We start from the raw sequence: 17,890 nt of genomic DNA on the forward strand, positions 1-17,890 counted from the left end.
AAAACAGAAAAATGAGCACGAATTGTATACTGAGACCAAGGAGGTAATTTTTAAATTAAATTTGTTCCTTTCAGAATTCAAAGACAGAGCTGAGTGGTGGAAGAACACAGTCAGTAATATGTTTTCATTCATTATTTCATGAACCAAGCACGATGGGCGTGATTTTTTTTATTTTCAGGTATAAGGAATCGTTTGTTTTAACTTCACTTTTCATTTCCCCCTGCGGTCCCATTTTCCTGTTATCCTGTGTTAACACTAGCAAATGCCAGCCACTAGCACCTTCAGGGACTCCGCATATGCTGTTCTTGTGTTAATTGACCAAGAGCCAGCTTGCCATGTTCCTGATCTTAACCCAGGCAAGGCCGCTGAGAACGTAGCAAAGCGTTCTGTCTGCAGGAATCCTGTGAGTCTTACATAGAGACTAGCAATCATACTTGTCTCTCCTGGCAAAATAGAGCCTTTTTCTGCATTTAATTGTGTGAGTCGCACAACTGATAGTTTACTGTGAGAAAAGAGCACTCTTTCTATCTCCCTTTTTTTAAGTATCTTTAGAAATGTCTTTGTGCAAAGTTTATGCTATAACAGTTTTGCCCACAATGACTGGGGTGAAGCTCTTTGGGATAATTTATTTTGTTAACAATGATTGCGTAAGCGTACTGAAATAGTGGCTTTGATAACCTCAGTTATTGGTACTTGCTCCGAGCCCCACTTATTGAAAAACCTTGGTGTTTTGTAGGTCGCGTTGGCCAGGCCGTTGCTGTTCGAGCTAGAATCTTTGGGTTTAATATCATATTTTACGATCCGTATTTGCCGGACGGAATTGAGAGAGCTCTGGGCGTTCAGCGTGTTTATACTCTGCAGGACCTGCTGTACCAGAGTGACTGTGTCTCATTGCACTGCAACCTGAACGAACATAACCACCATCTTATTAATGACTTCACCATCAAACAGGTAACCCTCATGGTAGACTGGCTCACAGGTGCTTGAGTGTTCTTAGAATGTTTAAGATATTTGTTCCAATTATAGCTTTTAATACAGTAAAATGTAAAGTTAATAAGAGACAGCAAACGCCCTGTGTAAGCACAGAGCCAAAATGGCTGGTGTTCCTTGCCTTGTCTGAGAACATTTCCCCTAAAGAAATGGGAATTATCTGTTAGGGGGAGAAGGCAGGAGAATGGTGTTAGGGAAAAGAAAATCAGCCATTATTGACTGGTGAAGCAGACTTAATGGGCCGAGTGGCTTAATTCTGCTCCTATCTCTCATGGTCTATGTGGTCGGAGAGTGAGAGCAGTGCATGCTCTGTCTAGAGAAATTTGTGGCCACTGTATTACAATTACACTGCTGTGCAGTATTTGATAGCTAGCTAGTGAGCGGGTAGCCCATCGGCCTGCTCCATGTGGTGTACAGCTCCTGTGTAATGTAAAAGGACACAGTGGTAACTGTCTATGTGGCAGATACATAATCTTGGTTCGATCCTGCTAGTGCAACAGGGTGGCAGCCCAGTGCCATATTTCAGGATTGGAGGTAAAATCAGCAGGTCAGACCTCTTGAATGACGTGAATGCAGTTCCTGCCGATTTCTAGTGATTGGTATTCCGGGAACGAGCTGTCTAATCAGCTTCAGTGTCAGTCAGTTCATGGCGTCTCAGGAAAGAAACCTTCCAAAATATGGATGAAGGAATGCAGGTCAGCATTGTGTGAATATATTTATCTATTGTTTTGTGTCCTTTAGAGTTATCATCTTTGCTGCTTTTTGATGTTTAGTTTGTTTATTTTTTCAGGTTAAATAATTACTATGCAGACTTCAGGACACGTAGTTAAAAAACAATACTCTGTGAGGGATATGGTGTTTTTTATTTCTGTCCAGGGAGATTCAAATTTGCAAACACTGGTCTGATAACCAATGTGAGAAGCAAGAAGGTACATAATAATTCCTACACTAGTACGTTAGAAAAAGCCTCTTGGCAGTGAAACCACAGGCAATATGGCTTACTATCCTCTGGAGAAAATGGTTAACTTTAGGCAAATAATAGAACAAGTCAAAGTCTGTTTTACACATAAGTTGCCTGAAAATCAACAAATGCAAACAATTAGACAAGGTTTAAGCTTTGGATAGGATGAAGTGTGACAGAAATGGATTTCTTTCTGAAATAACGCAAGGAAGATCATCCTGTTGGTGACTAATGTGATCCCAGTGATGTGGTCCTATCAGAACTTCAGAGATAAAGTTGCAACAAAGGTGGACATGCGACAACTGAAATTTTTGTAAAATTACTCTTAAATAGAGCGTTACTGACACCATCTAAAAATGTGTTCATTATTTGACAAAGTGTTCTTATTCTACTGGGGGCTCATTGGCAGAGTAACAATTATTTCCTTCTCCTTACACTAATGTGTACAGGAAATGACATTAAACAATCTTAAACAACATTACACGCAATAAAGCCACACTACATCGGATTTATGTACAAACTAGACATACTGTGCATCGTGGGAGCAGACAAACGAGCCACCATGATAATTGTTTTGTCATTATCGTAGACTTTGGTAATCATCTCCTGGAGTAAACTCTTTCTGTGCTTGGTCCTCAGATGAGACAGGGAGCATTCTTGGTTAACACAGCACGAGGTGGACTGGTCGATGAGAAGGCGTTAGCTCAGGGCCTGAAAGAGGGAAGGATACGAGGAGCTGCTCTTGATGTCCATGAGAGCGAACCCTTCAGGTGAGACATCGACACCGGATGTAAAACTAATCAGATCAGATCGTGCCGGGGACGGAGCGACACAGCTCCCCTGACTTGAGTTCAGTCCAGACCTGCGGTGTTGTGTGAGTGGAATTTGCGCAGTGGGTTTTGTGCAGCTTCCCTTTGGGTGTTATTTACACCATAACCTACGGACATGCAGCTTGGTTGGGAAGTGGTAGAGTCCTTGGGAAATGCAGCATAGAAACAGGCCATGCAGCCCATCGAGTCCGTGCTGACCATCAAACACCCTTTCTACAGGGAAGACGGAGAGCTGGTGGAAAGTGTGGGGAAAACATATCAGAGTAGGGTTAGTGTCAAAGTGGTTCTTACCACATATTATAATGTGATATAGCCATTTTGCACCACTCCAGTATTCTAATAGAATACTTTGTGCATTGATGTAAATTGTGCCATTCCCCTTTCGCTGCTCCTTCTGAAGATTGTAAGGACGATGAACCACATTGTGCTGAGGATGACATTGTAGTGCCCTACGGGATCAGCTGCCTCCTTACAACCAGTGGTAGACTTTGGCCGCATCAAATGAAGACCACTATTGCTTTTCATCCTTCAGCCCCTAGCTTGGGAATTACCAACTATGGACCCCTCAGTTAATGATAGGGGCCCATGGCATAACAAGGTTGGGAACCCCTGCCCTAACCCCTTGTCAGATTTGTTATTCTCAATGCCCTGATTGGCCCAAACCTCAGCCTGCATCCTTCGCACACCAAATTGGCTCTGCCCCTTAAGTTGTTCATGGGCCGCCGATTTCCACTCCCAGTTCAGCAGCCGTTCTCTCCAATCTGTGTAGAGAGCCCTGAATACGTAATGCCCACATTCAGCTTCTTTACCTGATCACTGACCCAACATCTCTCCGATCTGTGTAAGTGTGCAGAGTGCCTTGAACACTTCCCCAACGCCCACGTTCATTTCCCTTCACCTGATCACTGACCCAACATCTCTCTGATCAGTGCAGACTGCTTTGAATGCTTCCCCAATGCCCAGATTCACCTTCCTTCACCTGATCACTGACCCATCACCAGGAGCTACACGTCTCTCACCTTTATTTGGTCATTTCACGTATAATGCCTGTTCCTGAGGTCCTGGTATAAACGCAGAACTGTCCACAGTGCCGTCAGATCACACCAGAATTCCTGGGCAACGCTGTTTGATTACGATAGGATCTTGAAAGTACCTTTCCGTAATGGAGGCGTACATCGCTTTTAGAATACACTGGATAAATAATATCCGTCAATTGGGATGTGCAGATTCATTTCCTTCTGTAATATTGTCCTTCAGATTCCAGTGTGAAACGATTAAAGTTCAAAGTAAATTTATTATCAAAGTACACCTATGTCACCATATAAAATCCTGAGATTCATTTTCTTGTGGGCATACTCAGTTAATGCATAACAGAACAATAACCATAACCGAATCAATGGAAGACTGTACCAACATAGGTATTCAAACAGTGTGCAAAAGAAACAAGTAAGTAAAGTAAAGGCATCTGTTAGTCTTGCGAGACCATGGATCTGCGCCTGGAAAGTCTTCACTCTCCAGGGCGCAGGCCTGGGCAAGGTTTATGGAAGACCAGCAGTTGCCCATGCTGCCTCTCCCCTCTCCATGACACCAATGTTGTCCAAGTGGAGGGCACTAGGGCCAATACAGCTTGGCATCAGTGTCGTTGCAGAGCAATATGTGGTTAAGTGCCTTGCTCAAGGACACAACACGTTGCCTCGGCTGGGGCTCGAACTCACGACCTTCAGGTCGCTAGTCCAATGCCTTAACCACTTGACCACGTGCCCAAAGAAACAAATTGTACAGGAAAAAATACAAAAAGAGGAAGAAAATAATTATTCATTAATTATTGAGATACAGCGCAGAATTGGCCCTTCTGCTCGAAGAGCCACCCAGTAGCCAAATCGCGGGACAATTTATAATGACCAATTAACCTACCAAGTGGTACGTCTTTGGACTGTGGGATGAAACCCTCGCTGTCATGGAGAGAACATACAAACTGTTTACAGGCAGCGGCAGGTAATGAAACCGGGTCACTTGTATTTTACAGTGTTATGTTAACCACTATGCTTCCATACCGCTCAATAAGCAAAAAATATCAAGAATGTGAGATGAAGAGTCTTTGAAAGCGAGTCCATAGGTTGTGGGAACTTTTCAATGATGGGGCGAGTGAAGTTGAGTGAAGATTTTAACTCTGGACAAGGGTTAATGTGCTTTGTCTGCTCCCTCCCTGCAATTATGGAGCTTTTTTTTGCCATCTTCTTCGATATATGTCAACCGTGATAAGGATGAGATTAAAAATAGTGCAGCTTTTTTTTTGGGAGCAGAACAGCTGTTACAAATTGAGTGTAATTATCTATTTCTCAATTGAAGAATGCCAAATGTGCCTTTCTTTATCAGTGTTGTATACACAAAAGTTGAAGTGTTTTACTTTGCATTTTGTGAATAATAACTAAATGCAACTGAAAGATATTAACATTAAGAATCCCCCTTGATTAATTATTCAAGCAAGTAAACTTCTTGAGTAGAAACATTCCTTACTCCAGTAGCTTAATTCAATTATTACGAAGAAAAAGAACTCCAACCTAAACTTTCCAACTCAATCAAAATTATATAATAAGCAAGGTGAGATTCAGAAATGTTGTTAGCTGTAAGTACCTACTACTTAATCCTGTCTCCACTCTCTGGCTTTACATCATTTAAAATATAATGGGGGTGGCATGGTAGTGTATTGGTTGGCACACTGGTGACAGTGGTTCAATTCCCGCCACTCCCTGTAAGGAGTTTCTACCTTCTCCTCTGTGGCCGCGTGGGATTTCTCCAGGTGCTCCAGTTCCCAAAGACGTACCGGTTGATAGGTTAATTAGTCATTGGAACTTGTCTCGTGAATAAGCGAGGAATAATTCTGAGGATTGCTGGGTGGCACAGGTCAAAGGGCCGGAAGGGGCTATTCCGTGCTTTATCTCAATAAATAAATGGATAGATAAATAGATAAATAAACAGCCTTTAAAGCAGGAGGATCAGAGCAGGCACTTGATACACACAGCATCTTCTACTTAATTCTACTCACTGCAAAGGAAGTGGAAGGGAGCAGACAGTAAAGGCAGTATTGCCTCATCCTTAGTGAATTTCCAATCGTTTTTTGTAACTTGAGGTAAGATGCCAATTTAGCCTTCATATGAGCTGTAGAGATTGCTTAGAACGCTTGTTTCAGACAGCTTTACTGTTCCTGACATCTTATAACCTGGCATTGATTTGTGGTACATGGTGTCATCTGCAGAACAGCATATAAATTGACTGTAGTATTTTAACCTATTATTTCACTTCTGATTCTCAGTAGCACCTAACCAAAACTTAAGATATTATTGAAACTCTGCCAAAGTACCTGAGTCAGACATCTTTCTGTTCACCTGGGTTCCAGATTTTTTGCGGAATGAACGTTCTTTGTTGTCCATCAATTTTAAGGGTTAAGCATATCTAAATTCATACCTTTACTTCACCGAGCATTGTAAGTATCTGCCCGTTATTGTAGATGTGTATTGTCTGTAGTTGGTGCCACTGGTGCGGTAGTATCCGCACCCAGACTTCAGAAGAGGTCCTGGGTTCGAATCCAGCCTGCTCCTTGCACACTTTCCATCCGTGCTGGGTTGAGTATCGAGCTAGCAGCTCAGCCTTGTAAAAAAACAAAAGCTAAAGAAACAGCAAGTTGTTGCCCCATGCTCCAAACAAGGCATAGGGAGACATTTTACCTTTACTTTTATATTGTATGTAGCAGAGATTATAAGGATGGGGAAGGAGAAAGACATGGAGGGATTTTCAGTTTGAGGCTAGGATCCAGTATGAGGTTCTGTTAATTGGTGGCTGTTCTATTTATAGCATTGACCAGATGGGCTGAATGACCACCTTCGATATCATTATAAGAGTGACCATGTAAAACTGTGATGGGAAATGGTTGACCACGACAGTAGCATGTGAGATTATATTATATAGGAAATCCTCACCAATGTAAGATTACAATGTTAATCTGGTGATTCATTGCCAGCACTTAGTCTGTTGGGTGATGCTCTGCAAAATTAATGAAAAAAGAGAAAATAGGAAGGAAGTAAATGTTTTGTAAATATGTATATCAAGGTGCTGCCGTTAACCCAGCACCTTGCTCACCTCATCAGCCACCTTCGGCCCCATCTGTGCAAGCATAGCATCTGCCTTTTCCATATTGACATTATCAGCCACTCACAAAACCACGGACACAGAAGCAAATCACTCTCAATCCCAAGACTGCCGAAGAAGAAGATGAAGAAGAGGCCTGCCAGAAAGGAAGTAGCTTCATTTTGAGATTACATCAGATTGTTAGTAAGATGGAGCTGTTCCTATACTGCACGTACTGGACATTGTGACGTTGGGTATAAATAGTCAAGCATAACCAGCCATAGATTGTAGAAACACCATTTTAATTTTTTTCCTTTTCTCTGTAATTTACCTTACTGTAGCCTTCTAGTCAGACTCCTCACTGTGCTGAGAGAACTGTGTTACTCAGCTGAACCAAGACCCAGATAACTTTGTCCTGGCAACACACATCAAAGTTGCTGGTGAACGCAGAAGGCCAAGCAGCATCTATAGGAAGAGGTGCAGTCGACGTTTCAGGCCGAGACCCTTCGTCAGGACTAACTTTGTCCTGGCACTGCTATGCTAAAACTTCATGTGATAGAGCACAACTGCTGAAGATTTGCTTTTGACACTTATGGAGTTAACTGAAATCTTTAATCAGACTGTTGTGTTGTAACAATTTTGAAATATCTTTACTTCTCTGTCGGCAGATTACAGATGGATGCCCCTGCATGTGCGCGAGCTCCCACAATACTAGACCTGTAGACATTCATTTGTCCCTACGGATAGCAGAACTAGTTTCCTCTCTCTCCTCTTTAAGCAATTGTTCTTTCTTATCAGTCTTGTGTGCTTTTGATGCCATTCATTACAAGGTTGTGAGGGTAGGATTACCATATTGAGTGTTTTGACTTAAGGACAACATTGACTAATGAATGCCCATAAAGACAAATTCCATTCGTTGCCCAGGAGTGGTCTGCATGCGAAATTTCCATATTAGTGACATCTCAGTGAATAGCATCTAGTCTGGTGACCTGCAGCTTAATTTTGTTTTGCTGGATTTCCATGTAGTTCCTGAATCTTGATGTCCTTGTGAATGAACGTAAGTATCAGCACCAAAGCTCTCTGCTGTCCTTTCAGCTTTATGGTGCGAATCAGCTGGTGATGTGCCACACTGGCAGGTCCAGTTAGTTTCCACAGCACTGTGGCTTCCTGTCTCCTCACCAATCTCAAAAACTGCAGATACTGAAAATCTGAAACTATATGGCAAATTATACAAAGCTGAAATTCAAGACAAGGACACATGAGCTGTTTTACTACCGTGCAAGTTGACTGTCAGTAATGTTAATGGCTTGAGGTCAAAGTTCAATGATAGATGATTTATGACAAGGGTAATGTTTAATCATTCAAAATGTATTTTGCCCCTATTAAATAATTTTAGTTTCATTCACAAAGTGATTTAGCTATGGGGTAACTTTCAAGAATGTTTAAACATACAGTATTAGCAGCAAGTAATGTTTTTTTTAAAGATCTTTTTCAAAACAAAATGGAAATCCTTTGCATAGCTAGAGCCAGAACACTGTATTTAACACCTTGCTGTGCTGGAGTTTTAACTTGTAACGTATACACTGATGAGATTCCTATTAGGAAGGCGTTGTGTGCTGGGCTGTCCTTATGGTTGGTTGTGGAAGATCTGTACTTAGGAGAACATTGGGATGGGGAGGGAGGGAGGTTAGTTGTAAGAAAATAAATTATAACTTGTGTCCAGAAGAAGATCAGGGAATGGCTGACCAAGTTGTTAATGTACGAGGAGTGCTTGATGCTTCTGGGCTTATACTCACTGAAGTTTAGAAAAATGAGGGGTGTGGAGGTAATCTCATTGAGACCATCCAAGTATTGAAAGGTCAAGGTAGAATGGACATGGAGACGACGTTTGCGTCATTGGGAGAGTCTAGGACAAGAGGGCATAGCCTTAGAATTATAGGATGTCCCTTTAGAATGGAGATGAGGAGGAATTTCTTTATCCGGAACGTGGTGAATCGGTGGGATTCATCGCCCATCGGACGGCTGTGGAGGCCAGGTCGTTGGGTATGTTTAAAGCAGAGGTTGATAGGTTCTTTAGTGGTAAGGGCATCAAAGGTTATGGGAAGAAGGCTGGAGAATGGGATTGAGGTAGGAAAATAAATCATGATGAAATGGCGGAACACAATGATTAAGCTGGATGGCCTAATTCTGCATCACTGGCTTATGGTCTTATCTCAGACCCTCAATCATAATACTTGCAGCTTTAGGGCAAGTGGGGGATACAGATCAGGATGTGGGTAGTCTGGGAACTAAGAATGGAGGGTTTTTCCTGCAAACTTTCAAATTTAACAAGGCGCAAACCATACCCAGCTGTTCCCTACAGCAGGTGTCCTGAAACAACATGGTTGAAGTTGCTCTGCAGTGGTCCATAAGGAGTGGGGTTTCCTCCTACACTCTGACTGGGAAATGTCATTAGAGTTACAATGATAACCGGCACCAGAGAGTGTAGGGTGAAATCTCCTGAGCCTGAAATGGACATTACCATGTCCTGGTGAAGGATCTCGGCCCCAAACGTCATCTGTTTACCCTTTTCCATAGATGCTGCCTGACCTGCTGAGTTTCCCCCAGCATTTTGTGTGTCTTGCTTAGGACTTCCAGCGTCTGCAGATTTCCTCATGTTTGTTTTGCCGTGTTTCATCGCTGGGGGAAGGAATAGAATATCACTTACACAGCACCACTAATAAATGGGATTAATCAGGATTTTACAGATGTTCTCAGGCCCAGCGCCCACACGGAAGATCACTTGTTTGTTGGTTGTACACTGCAGTAGGAGTTGCTGCTATTCTGTGACTGCGAGAGAATCTAGAAGAGGTAGTTTCAGTATGATAAATTATTTTTTCATTCATTGAATGTGAATGTCATGGGAGAAGAACCAAAATCAGCTTTATTATCCCTGACATATGTTGTGAAATGTGTTTGGTGTTAGCAGTGCAGTACAAGACATAAAAAGATTACGATAGGTTACAATAAAAATAAAATGCATAAATAGTGAAAAAGAGGAATAGTAGGGAAGTGTTCATGGGTTTCTGGGCCGTTCAGAAATCTGATGGCAAAGGAGAAAAAGCTGTTCCTAAAATGCTGAGTGTGTGTCTTCAAGCTCCCTGTTGGCAGTGATGAGAAGAATTTGGTGAGCGGTCTTCATGATGGATTCTGCCTTCTTGAGACACAGCTTTTTGAAGATGTCCTCGGCGGTGTGCAAGTGTATTCCTGAGATGGAACTGGCTGAGTCTACAAGCCTCAGCTTTTTTCAATCCTGGGGACTGGAGCCTCTGTTACCAGGTGGAGATGCAAACAGTCGGATTGCACCCCACAGTGTATTCTGTAGAAATTAGCCAGAATCTTAGATCAGATTAGATTATGAGGACACTCAGTCCTCTTTTATTGTCATTTAGAAATGCATGCATGCATTAAGAAATGATACAATGTTCCTCCACAGTGATATCACAGAAAACAGGACAAACCAAAGACTAACACTGACAGAACCACATAATTATAACATATAGTTACAGCAGTGCAAAGCAATACCATAACTTGATAAAGAACAGACCATGGGCACAGTAAAAAAAAGTCTCAAAGTCCCAAGTCGATCGACTCCTGAGTCCCCGATAGCAGGCAGCAAAGGGAGAAACTCCCTGCCATAAACCTCCAGGCACCGACAACTGCCGATGCCTTGGAAGCACCCGACCACAGCCAACACTGAGTCCGTCCATCTGAAAATTTTGAGCCTCCGACCAGCCCCTACGATACAGCCTCCCGAGCGCCATCCTCTGCCAAGCGCCTTCGACCTCGCCCGGCCACCGAAACAAGCAAAGCCGAGGATTTGGGGCCTTCTCCAGAGATTCCGAACCACACAGTAGCAGCGGCAGCGAAGTGGCCATTTCAGAAGTTTCTCCAGATGTTCCTCCGTACTCTCACATCTGTCTCCATCAGGATGAGAATTGTGCACGGTCCCCTACTTGACAAATAACAGACATCACCACCGAAGTGGCTGCACGTGCTGCGTCGCGCTGCCATCTTTTCCTCCCTCCTGCTAAGAATCTTTAGGTAACATCCAACTCCTAATGAAGTCTAGCCAGAGTTTAGCCCCATCCCTAATCCGCCCGACAGATAAGTGCTGGCACGGCCAGTTCAGACAACAGCAATGGTACGGAGTCAAGTCGTGGAAGAAAAAGATTTTCTCCATCCAGTAAAGTTGGTGGGATTTTCCTTTCTAGCCAAAATGCAACCACTATTACTCGTGCTGCTTCTTGATAATTTAACTGTATTTAAATCCCTACCTACTTTGTTGCGACTTGAACTTATTTCTGTACAATTAGCCAGTAAAATCTATCTAAAATCAACGAACTGCTAGTCCAGCGACATAACCCCTAAGCTGCTCCTCTCAATATTTATTATGGGTGTAACTTTAACAGAACCTGAAGTGTAAATTTAGTAGGAAAATGGAGGGCTATGCGGGAGGGATTAGATTGATCCTGGTGTAGGTTAAAGGGCCAGTACTGTGCTCTACTGTTCTGTATATGGTCTAACCCTGCAGTTATCTTCGTCCCTGTGGCTCACTCTTGCTTTCTCTTATTAGTCACCATCAAATATTCTGCTACTTCAGCATACTCTGTGTGAGAGGGGGAATGAGAGAGACAGGTGCATTAACATTAGTGCTGCTGGAGCCCACTGTGTTGACTTTGTCGCTGATCTAGGCCTGATTGATCATTGGGAATCTCGTGGCAATGTGGCAGTTGTCTTTCGTGCATCACCTTTGCCTTCATGGTTCATTGCCTTGGGTTGCTGGATTAATGGACACGTGAGAAGAATGAACAGACAGACTCTTTATTTTTATTCGCATGCAGTTTCACACAAGGCCCACTGAAAGATGCTCCCAACTTGATCTGCACACCACACACATCCTGGTACAGTGAGCAAGCATCCCTAGAGATGAGAGAAGCAGCTGCCACTGAGATTCGAAGAGCTATTACAGGTGAGAGCACTTGACAGCCATAATTTCAGAAAATATAATGATAATGGTGCTGACATATCTAATCATATGATGTAACCTTCTTCAATGTAAGTAAATATTTTCATCAATTTTCAGATTTTGGCCGATTTGTTACTTTAATCTTAGACTGTGACAGTTTGAGGAAAATAATTATGATGTTAGTTGTCTTCAAGGATGCATAGTTGTAATTCATTAATTTTGGTACCTTTTTCCTGATGGCTGCAGGTCGAATCCCAGACAGTTTAAGAAACTGTGTAAATAAGGATTACTTTGTTACAACTGCTGCCTGGCCAACGATGGACCAGCAGGCTGTCCACCCAGAGCTCAATGGAGCCACCTACAGGTAAGAGGATGTTCTGTGCACATTGCAAAATCAGATCATCTTTTTATTCGTTCACAGAATATGGGCAACCTTGGGAAGAAACCTTTCCCTCATTGATCCCTGAAGTGAGTGGTTTGCCTGTCAGTTCAGGGGGCAATTAAGAGTTAGCCAAAATCAAAAATAAAATGTAAATAATGGAAATCTCTGAAATAAAAAAGCGGAAAGAACTGGATACACTTAACAGGTCAGAGAGCGGAGGTAAAAGAGTTAACATTTCTGGTTAGAGACTCCTTGTCCAATCCTTCTGAACCACTAAGTGCTTCCAGCGTTTTCTGCAAGGGTTACCCACATTGATGGGTTTGGACGGTGAAGACGGCAGAATTCCTGCCCTGGAGGATGTGGCATTTATATAAGAAATAGGAGCAGGAGTCAGCCGCCTGGCCCGTTAAGCCTGCTCCACCATTCAGTAAGATCATGGCTGATCCGGCTATGGACTCATCTCTGCTTACCTGCCTTCTCCCCACAATCCTTAATTCCCCTACTATGCAAAAGTCTACTTAATTTTCCAGCAGTTTAATAGTTTCATAGTCACTGTTCCTGATACCATTTAAACTGTAAGTACTTGATTTAAATTCCTGAAGAGTCATGATAGAAATTACATTCTTGAGTGTGGATATTAGTCCGGTAACTTAACCACATTGTGCATGTGTAAAGTGAATACATTTTCTTTCTTTCAATGCTTGCAGTAAATAGTCAAGCCTGATTTTACTACAGGAAGGGATAAAGCAAGAAAGTAGAGATAAACGTGTTTAACTCGTGTGGACAAGTTATTGGAGTGCAATCAAAGGGGCAACAAACTTCCCAGAAAAGCACAGATTAATTACGGGGTGCTTGTAGAGTAATGGTCTGAAGGCTACAAATGCAGGATAGGAATCTGTAGTAGCCAACACATATACTGTATGTGAAGCAACACGCATAGATTCTGATGGAACTCAGCAGGTCAGAATTGAATAAGCAGTCGATGTTTCGGGCCAAGACCCTTCTTCAGGACTGAAAAGGAAGGGAGAAGATGCCAGAATGAAAAGGTGGGGGGAGGGGAAGGAGGCCGGCCAGGAGGTGATAGGTGAAACCAGGTGGGTGGGAAGGGTAAAGCTCTTCCTTCTCCAGCTGTGTGGATGGCCTCTTTGAGTCATGAATTTCCTATAATTTCAATCCCGCTTTTCTTCCTTATTATCCATGATCAGCAAAACACTGTTCTATGTGCTGCTGCCATCTAACAGTGTTGCTGAGAAGGAGAAATGCTTTACCTGTAGCTTTAGAATATCTTTGCAGTTTTAAGCTCCAAAGATGGATTTTTTGATTGAGATACAGCGTGGAATAGGCACTTGCGGCCTATTGAACCGTGCCGCCCAGCAACCCCTGATTTAATCCGAGGTGATCCTGAAGTTTCCTCATCTTTATTTGAGCCCGGAGAGGATGGCCTGGCAATGTTCCATCATTAGAGAAGCTAAGCCCTCTGACATCACAGGCAGTTAATACTTCTGCTGTAAGCACCACAGGTTCAGTTCACATCCTAGACATCCACGTGATCCTGAATATCTCTCAGAACAGATTTTAAAACCAGGTCCTCTTTACCTTAGCGGTACAGTCAAAACATCACCTAATCCCAGCGTCACACATTATTCACAATGAACTGGAGAAATTGTCTTCAATAGTTAGGTAAACCCATTGCTTGCAGAGGTGGAGATGATACCAATTTACCCTATGATTTGACATAATTTCACAGGTACAGTTGGAATATTCAAAAGATACTTTACGACTTTGCTTAGTATCGTTGCAAACATTACATTAAAATCTGGAAAACCAGGTTATGTGAAGGTTGAAGCCTATTGCTTTATAATGTAATAATTGAAGACATGTATTGACCACATATTATCTGTTAACCGTTGCTAATTGACTAGTCCCTTATGAAAGGTCTTTTCTTTAAATTCAAATTCTGATACATTCACTGGATATTATGAGCTTAACTGCCCAAAAGTAACTAAACTGCCCAAAACTAAATTGCCCAAAAGTTTCACCTTGTGCTCTTTATTAATTTGTTATTCTATATTTTAACCAATTTTAATGGTTAAGTTAGAACGATGGACAAAGTAATTTCATACATATATGGCTGAACATTTGTATATAAATTACTGGTGGTGTAATATAATTTTAGCAAGTCAGGAAAATGATAATGTTAGAGGGTATCCACCTTCAGACTTTCAGTTGGCTTCACTTACTTTGCCCAGCAATGTTGCCCCTCTTCAATTTAAGCCATGCTCTTCCCAATATGTGTTCAACTTCTGTCATTATTCATTTGAAGTTTTAATTTCTTGCCAATGAAATGCAAGGTGCTGAGCCAAGATTCAGGAGGTTTTACATGATAGCTATTAAAATTACTAAAATTTCCTTTTAGATTCATAATCTGAAGTTTTTTGGAGAATTGGTCACTGGTTTTTTGTCACTGGGAGAAGGACAGGAGGCTATCTGCTTCTGGCTTAAACACAGCAAAAAAGGAGTTTGGTGCATTTCCATCTTAGCAGCGGAATGCACATTGCCCATTAATAGAAAACAAACTCCTTTTCTGTTTGATCAATAGGGAAAAGACTAATTGTTGTGAGCTCTCCTCATTCACAAAAACCCTCCTATATTGATATTTGAAGTTTACCATTTCAGCCAGCAGCTGCTATCATCTGCTGATAAAATGCATTAAGGTAAGGAAAATAAGTATATGTTTATAGATGAAGTGATGTGAAGCGTCTCTCTATCTATCCTCCCCTCCCCACCCCCCAAATCCCTACTGTTTCCTTGCCTTGCCTTCAGTCATGAAGGTACTGGTTCATGCTGTTGATTCAGCCTGTAGACAGTGCTGATTATTCAAGTGTAATCTCATTCACCAGGTGCCTATTTTTCATAGACAATGAAAGATAGAGTGCTAGCAGAGTTTTCATCTGTGGGACATTATAGTGAAGTTCATCTTAACTGATCTCCACCCTCCCGCTCCTAGCCTGCATTTTTTTTTTGTGGTTGCTGTTTCTTTAAACCTTGTTCAGCCGCTGATTTAGTGTTTGTCTTGAACATACACTGCTTAGAGCCTGGCATGACTTACGGGCTACACAAAAGTAAGATCTCAAGCTTTAGGTCTTGAGGTATGTCTTTGGTCGCGGATTGGCTGGTGGAACAAAGGGAAGCCATCACTGGTTAATAGGTAGCAGGATCGAGATCTGAGGCTGTCTTCTCTGCTCCTTCTGGTGGTTGCATACTCACTTGATTCTGCCTTCCTTTCTAGGTACCCTCCTGGTATAGTAGGTGTACCGTCTGCTGGAATCCCAGCATCCATGGAAGGAATGGTTCCCGGTGGAGTCACCGTCTCTCACAACCTTCCCGCAGTAGTGCATCCGTCACACACTCCCTCCCCCAATCAGCCCACAAAACACGAAGGCGACAGAGAGCACAGCGCTGAGCAATAGCACAATGCAGAGCTCATGCAGTCTTAGGGTTGGGACCAAGAGACACCGAAAATATCATTATGAAAATGGAATATTTATAGGATATCTGAGACTTGAAACTCTTCTAGGAATTTGTACTCTCTACAGCTGCCAGCCTCGAGAAGTCAGTGTTATCTATGGATGGGACTGAAAACTGCGTTAAACTCAAGAGAATTCCCTTGACTCAACACAAACTAAGAAGTATTTTACAAAGTGTGTTTTCCGATGAAATGTCCCTGTTGATAAATGTGTGTCACGTTCCTTCATATCTTTTATCTGTTGATCACAAGTTTTACTGGGTAGATTTTTTCTTATAATTTGAAGTAAGTATTCGATAGGTGATAAGAGAGAGTGAAATGTGCTATTGACAGAAAATGGTAGCCTTAGGTGTGGAGTTTCAATAAAAGTAGCTTGAAGCATTTCCCTTCATCTCAGGAACAAAACCTTTTATATTGTTTGTTGGAAAGTTTGGCTTCAGATCATTTGTTCTTCAAGGGGTCTCCCATTTCTTGAACAAAAAAAAACCCTCTATGTCATAATCTTTTTTTTTAGTACAAGAACTCACCTGGTGTGGATCTGTCTGGACATATGAATCAAACAGGTTTATTTTCAGATACATCAGTGCAGTTTCTTACCAGTGAGAATGGTGCAGGAGACAAGAGCTGTAACATTAGATATTGCAGCTCGTCATGACCTTGAGGGGTTCACGTGGTTACAGCAGATTTTCTTTCAGTATAAGATCACTTAGCTGTGAAACTCAGCATGGAACAACAGATTCAAATTTAAAAATCCTTTACCAGGTCATAGCACTACCACACAAAGCTTTTGTTCATTTCTAAACTTTTCCACTATCAAAGATTTTCTTGGCACTCAACACACTGGACGTTATCAAACTGTCGCCTGATTTCACTTAAAAACAGCAGCTCAAGTTACGTAAACAGATTTCATTAAAGCTTAATTTTTGCTTAATGTTGTTTTCAGATAACAAGTCTCTAGTGTTTTATTTTAGTTATATTCAGTTGCTGAGTGAAAGACTAATTGAGATGAATTTAGTATTGCACATTATTATAGTCCAAAATCCTGATTCAAACCTTTACCTTTGCTAAATGTGTTTATCGTGATTCCACTCTGTTACTATTTTTATAGGGTTCTAGCAATCATTTCTTGTATGGAGTTTTAAAGATTGTTTTTTTTAAAATCAGGAAAAGCAAATCGTCAAGTGATTTCTTTGAATCTATGGAAAACGCATACCACTGCTGTGAGTTGGGGAGGGAAGAGATACTTGCTGTACCTGGATATTAATCTACCCTTTTAAAAGAAGGGTCATCATATGGAGATCAAAAGTATGCGTGTGTGAAAGACCTTGTTTAAACATTCTTTTCGGCTTAATGTGTTCTCATTTAAACTAGAAAGCTCTTTATTAACGTTTGTTAAATTGTGTCATAAACTTGCTGTTCTGTTGTTCAAATGTGTGCAGCCATGTTGGGTTAACATTACTAGTGTTAAGCCTTTTTCACTTGAAACTTTTTTGGTAGCTGTGCAGTGACAGTTTCCAATTGCAGGAAAATCATTTTTTTAAAGTCAGTCTTTCAATTTCTATATTTCTTCAACAATTTGTGTTAACAGTGAAAAAATATAAAGAATTAAAACTATTGCAATTATTGTTTGCATGTGTCTCATTGTCAGCAGTTCTTGAAAATAACAGAATTCAAAATACTTCCTGACACTTTCAAATATATTTCAGATTTTTAAACTGTTAAATATTTCGCACGTTTCCTTGGTGCAGATGTACATTTTAAGCTATTTCTATCCCTGATATTCCTTACACATTTTAAAGAACGTAATTATTAACGTTTTCTTTTCCCCCTTGTCTTTGGAAAGGGAATGGCCAACAAAATAACTTCATACAAGAAGTTTCACAGCTTTCATTGTCCTGGTCACAAGTTCTAGCTTGGACTCTGAGAGTAATAATTCTTGACGAAGACAGACCATTTCTGCCTTTTCTGGATTAAGTCTGAGTTTTCTATTCTCCTCTAGATCTTCTTCCTCCTTTTCCTTCTGTTTCTCCCCTTCTTCAATCCCCTACAGTCCAGCTGTAAAGTTCTC

At 41.5% G+C, this 17,890-nt stretch overlaps 1 protein-coding gene across 9 annotated transcripts in view; it reads left to right on the forward strand.

Annotated features, from left to right (window-relative positions):
• ctbp2a (C-terminal binding protein 2a) overlaps window positions 1–17,442 on the forward strand; it is a 317,555-nt gene extending 300,113 nt beyond the window's left edge. For all 9 annotated transcript variants that reach the window (XM_063071837.1, XM_063071836.1, XM_063071841.1 and 6 more), the window contains 5 exons: window positions 737–951; window positions 2,591–2,721; window positions 11,790–11,917; window positions 12,161–12,278; window positions 15,586–17,442. In XM_063071837.1, the coding sequence (XP_062927907.1) occupies window positions 737–951; window positions 2,591–2,721; window positions 11,790–11,917; window positions 12,161–12,278; window positions 15,586–15,766 (773 nt within the window). In that variant the 3' untranslated portion in view covers window positions 15,767–17,442. The remainder of the gene's footprint in view (window positions 1–736; window positions 952–2,590; window positions 2,722–11,789; window positions 11,918–12,160; window positions 12,279–15,585) is intronic.
• The last annotated feature ends 448 nt before the right edge of the window (window positions 17,443–17,890 follow it).

This window comes from Mobula hypostoma, chromosome 19 (genome assembly GCF_963921235.1).
Source record: "Mobula hypostoma chromosome 19, sMobHyp1.1, whole genome shotgun sequence".
NCBI lineage: Eukaryota > Metazoa > Chordata > Chondrichthyes > Myliobatiformes > Myliobatidae > Mobula > Mobula hypostoma.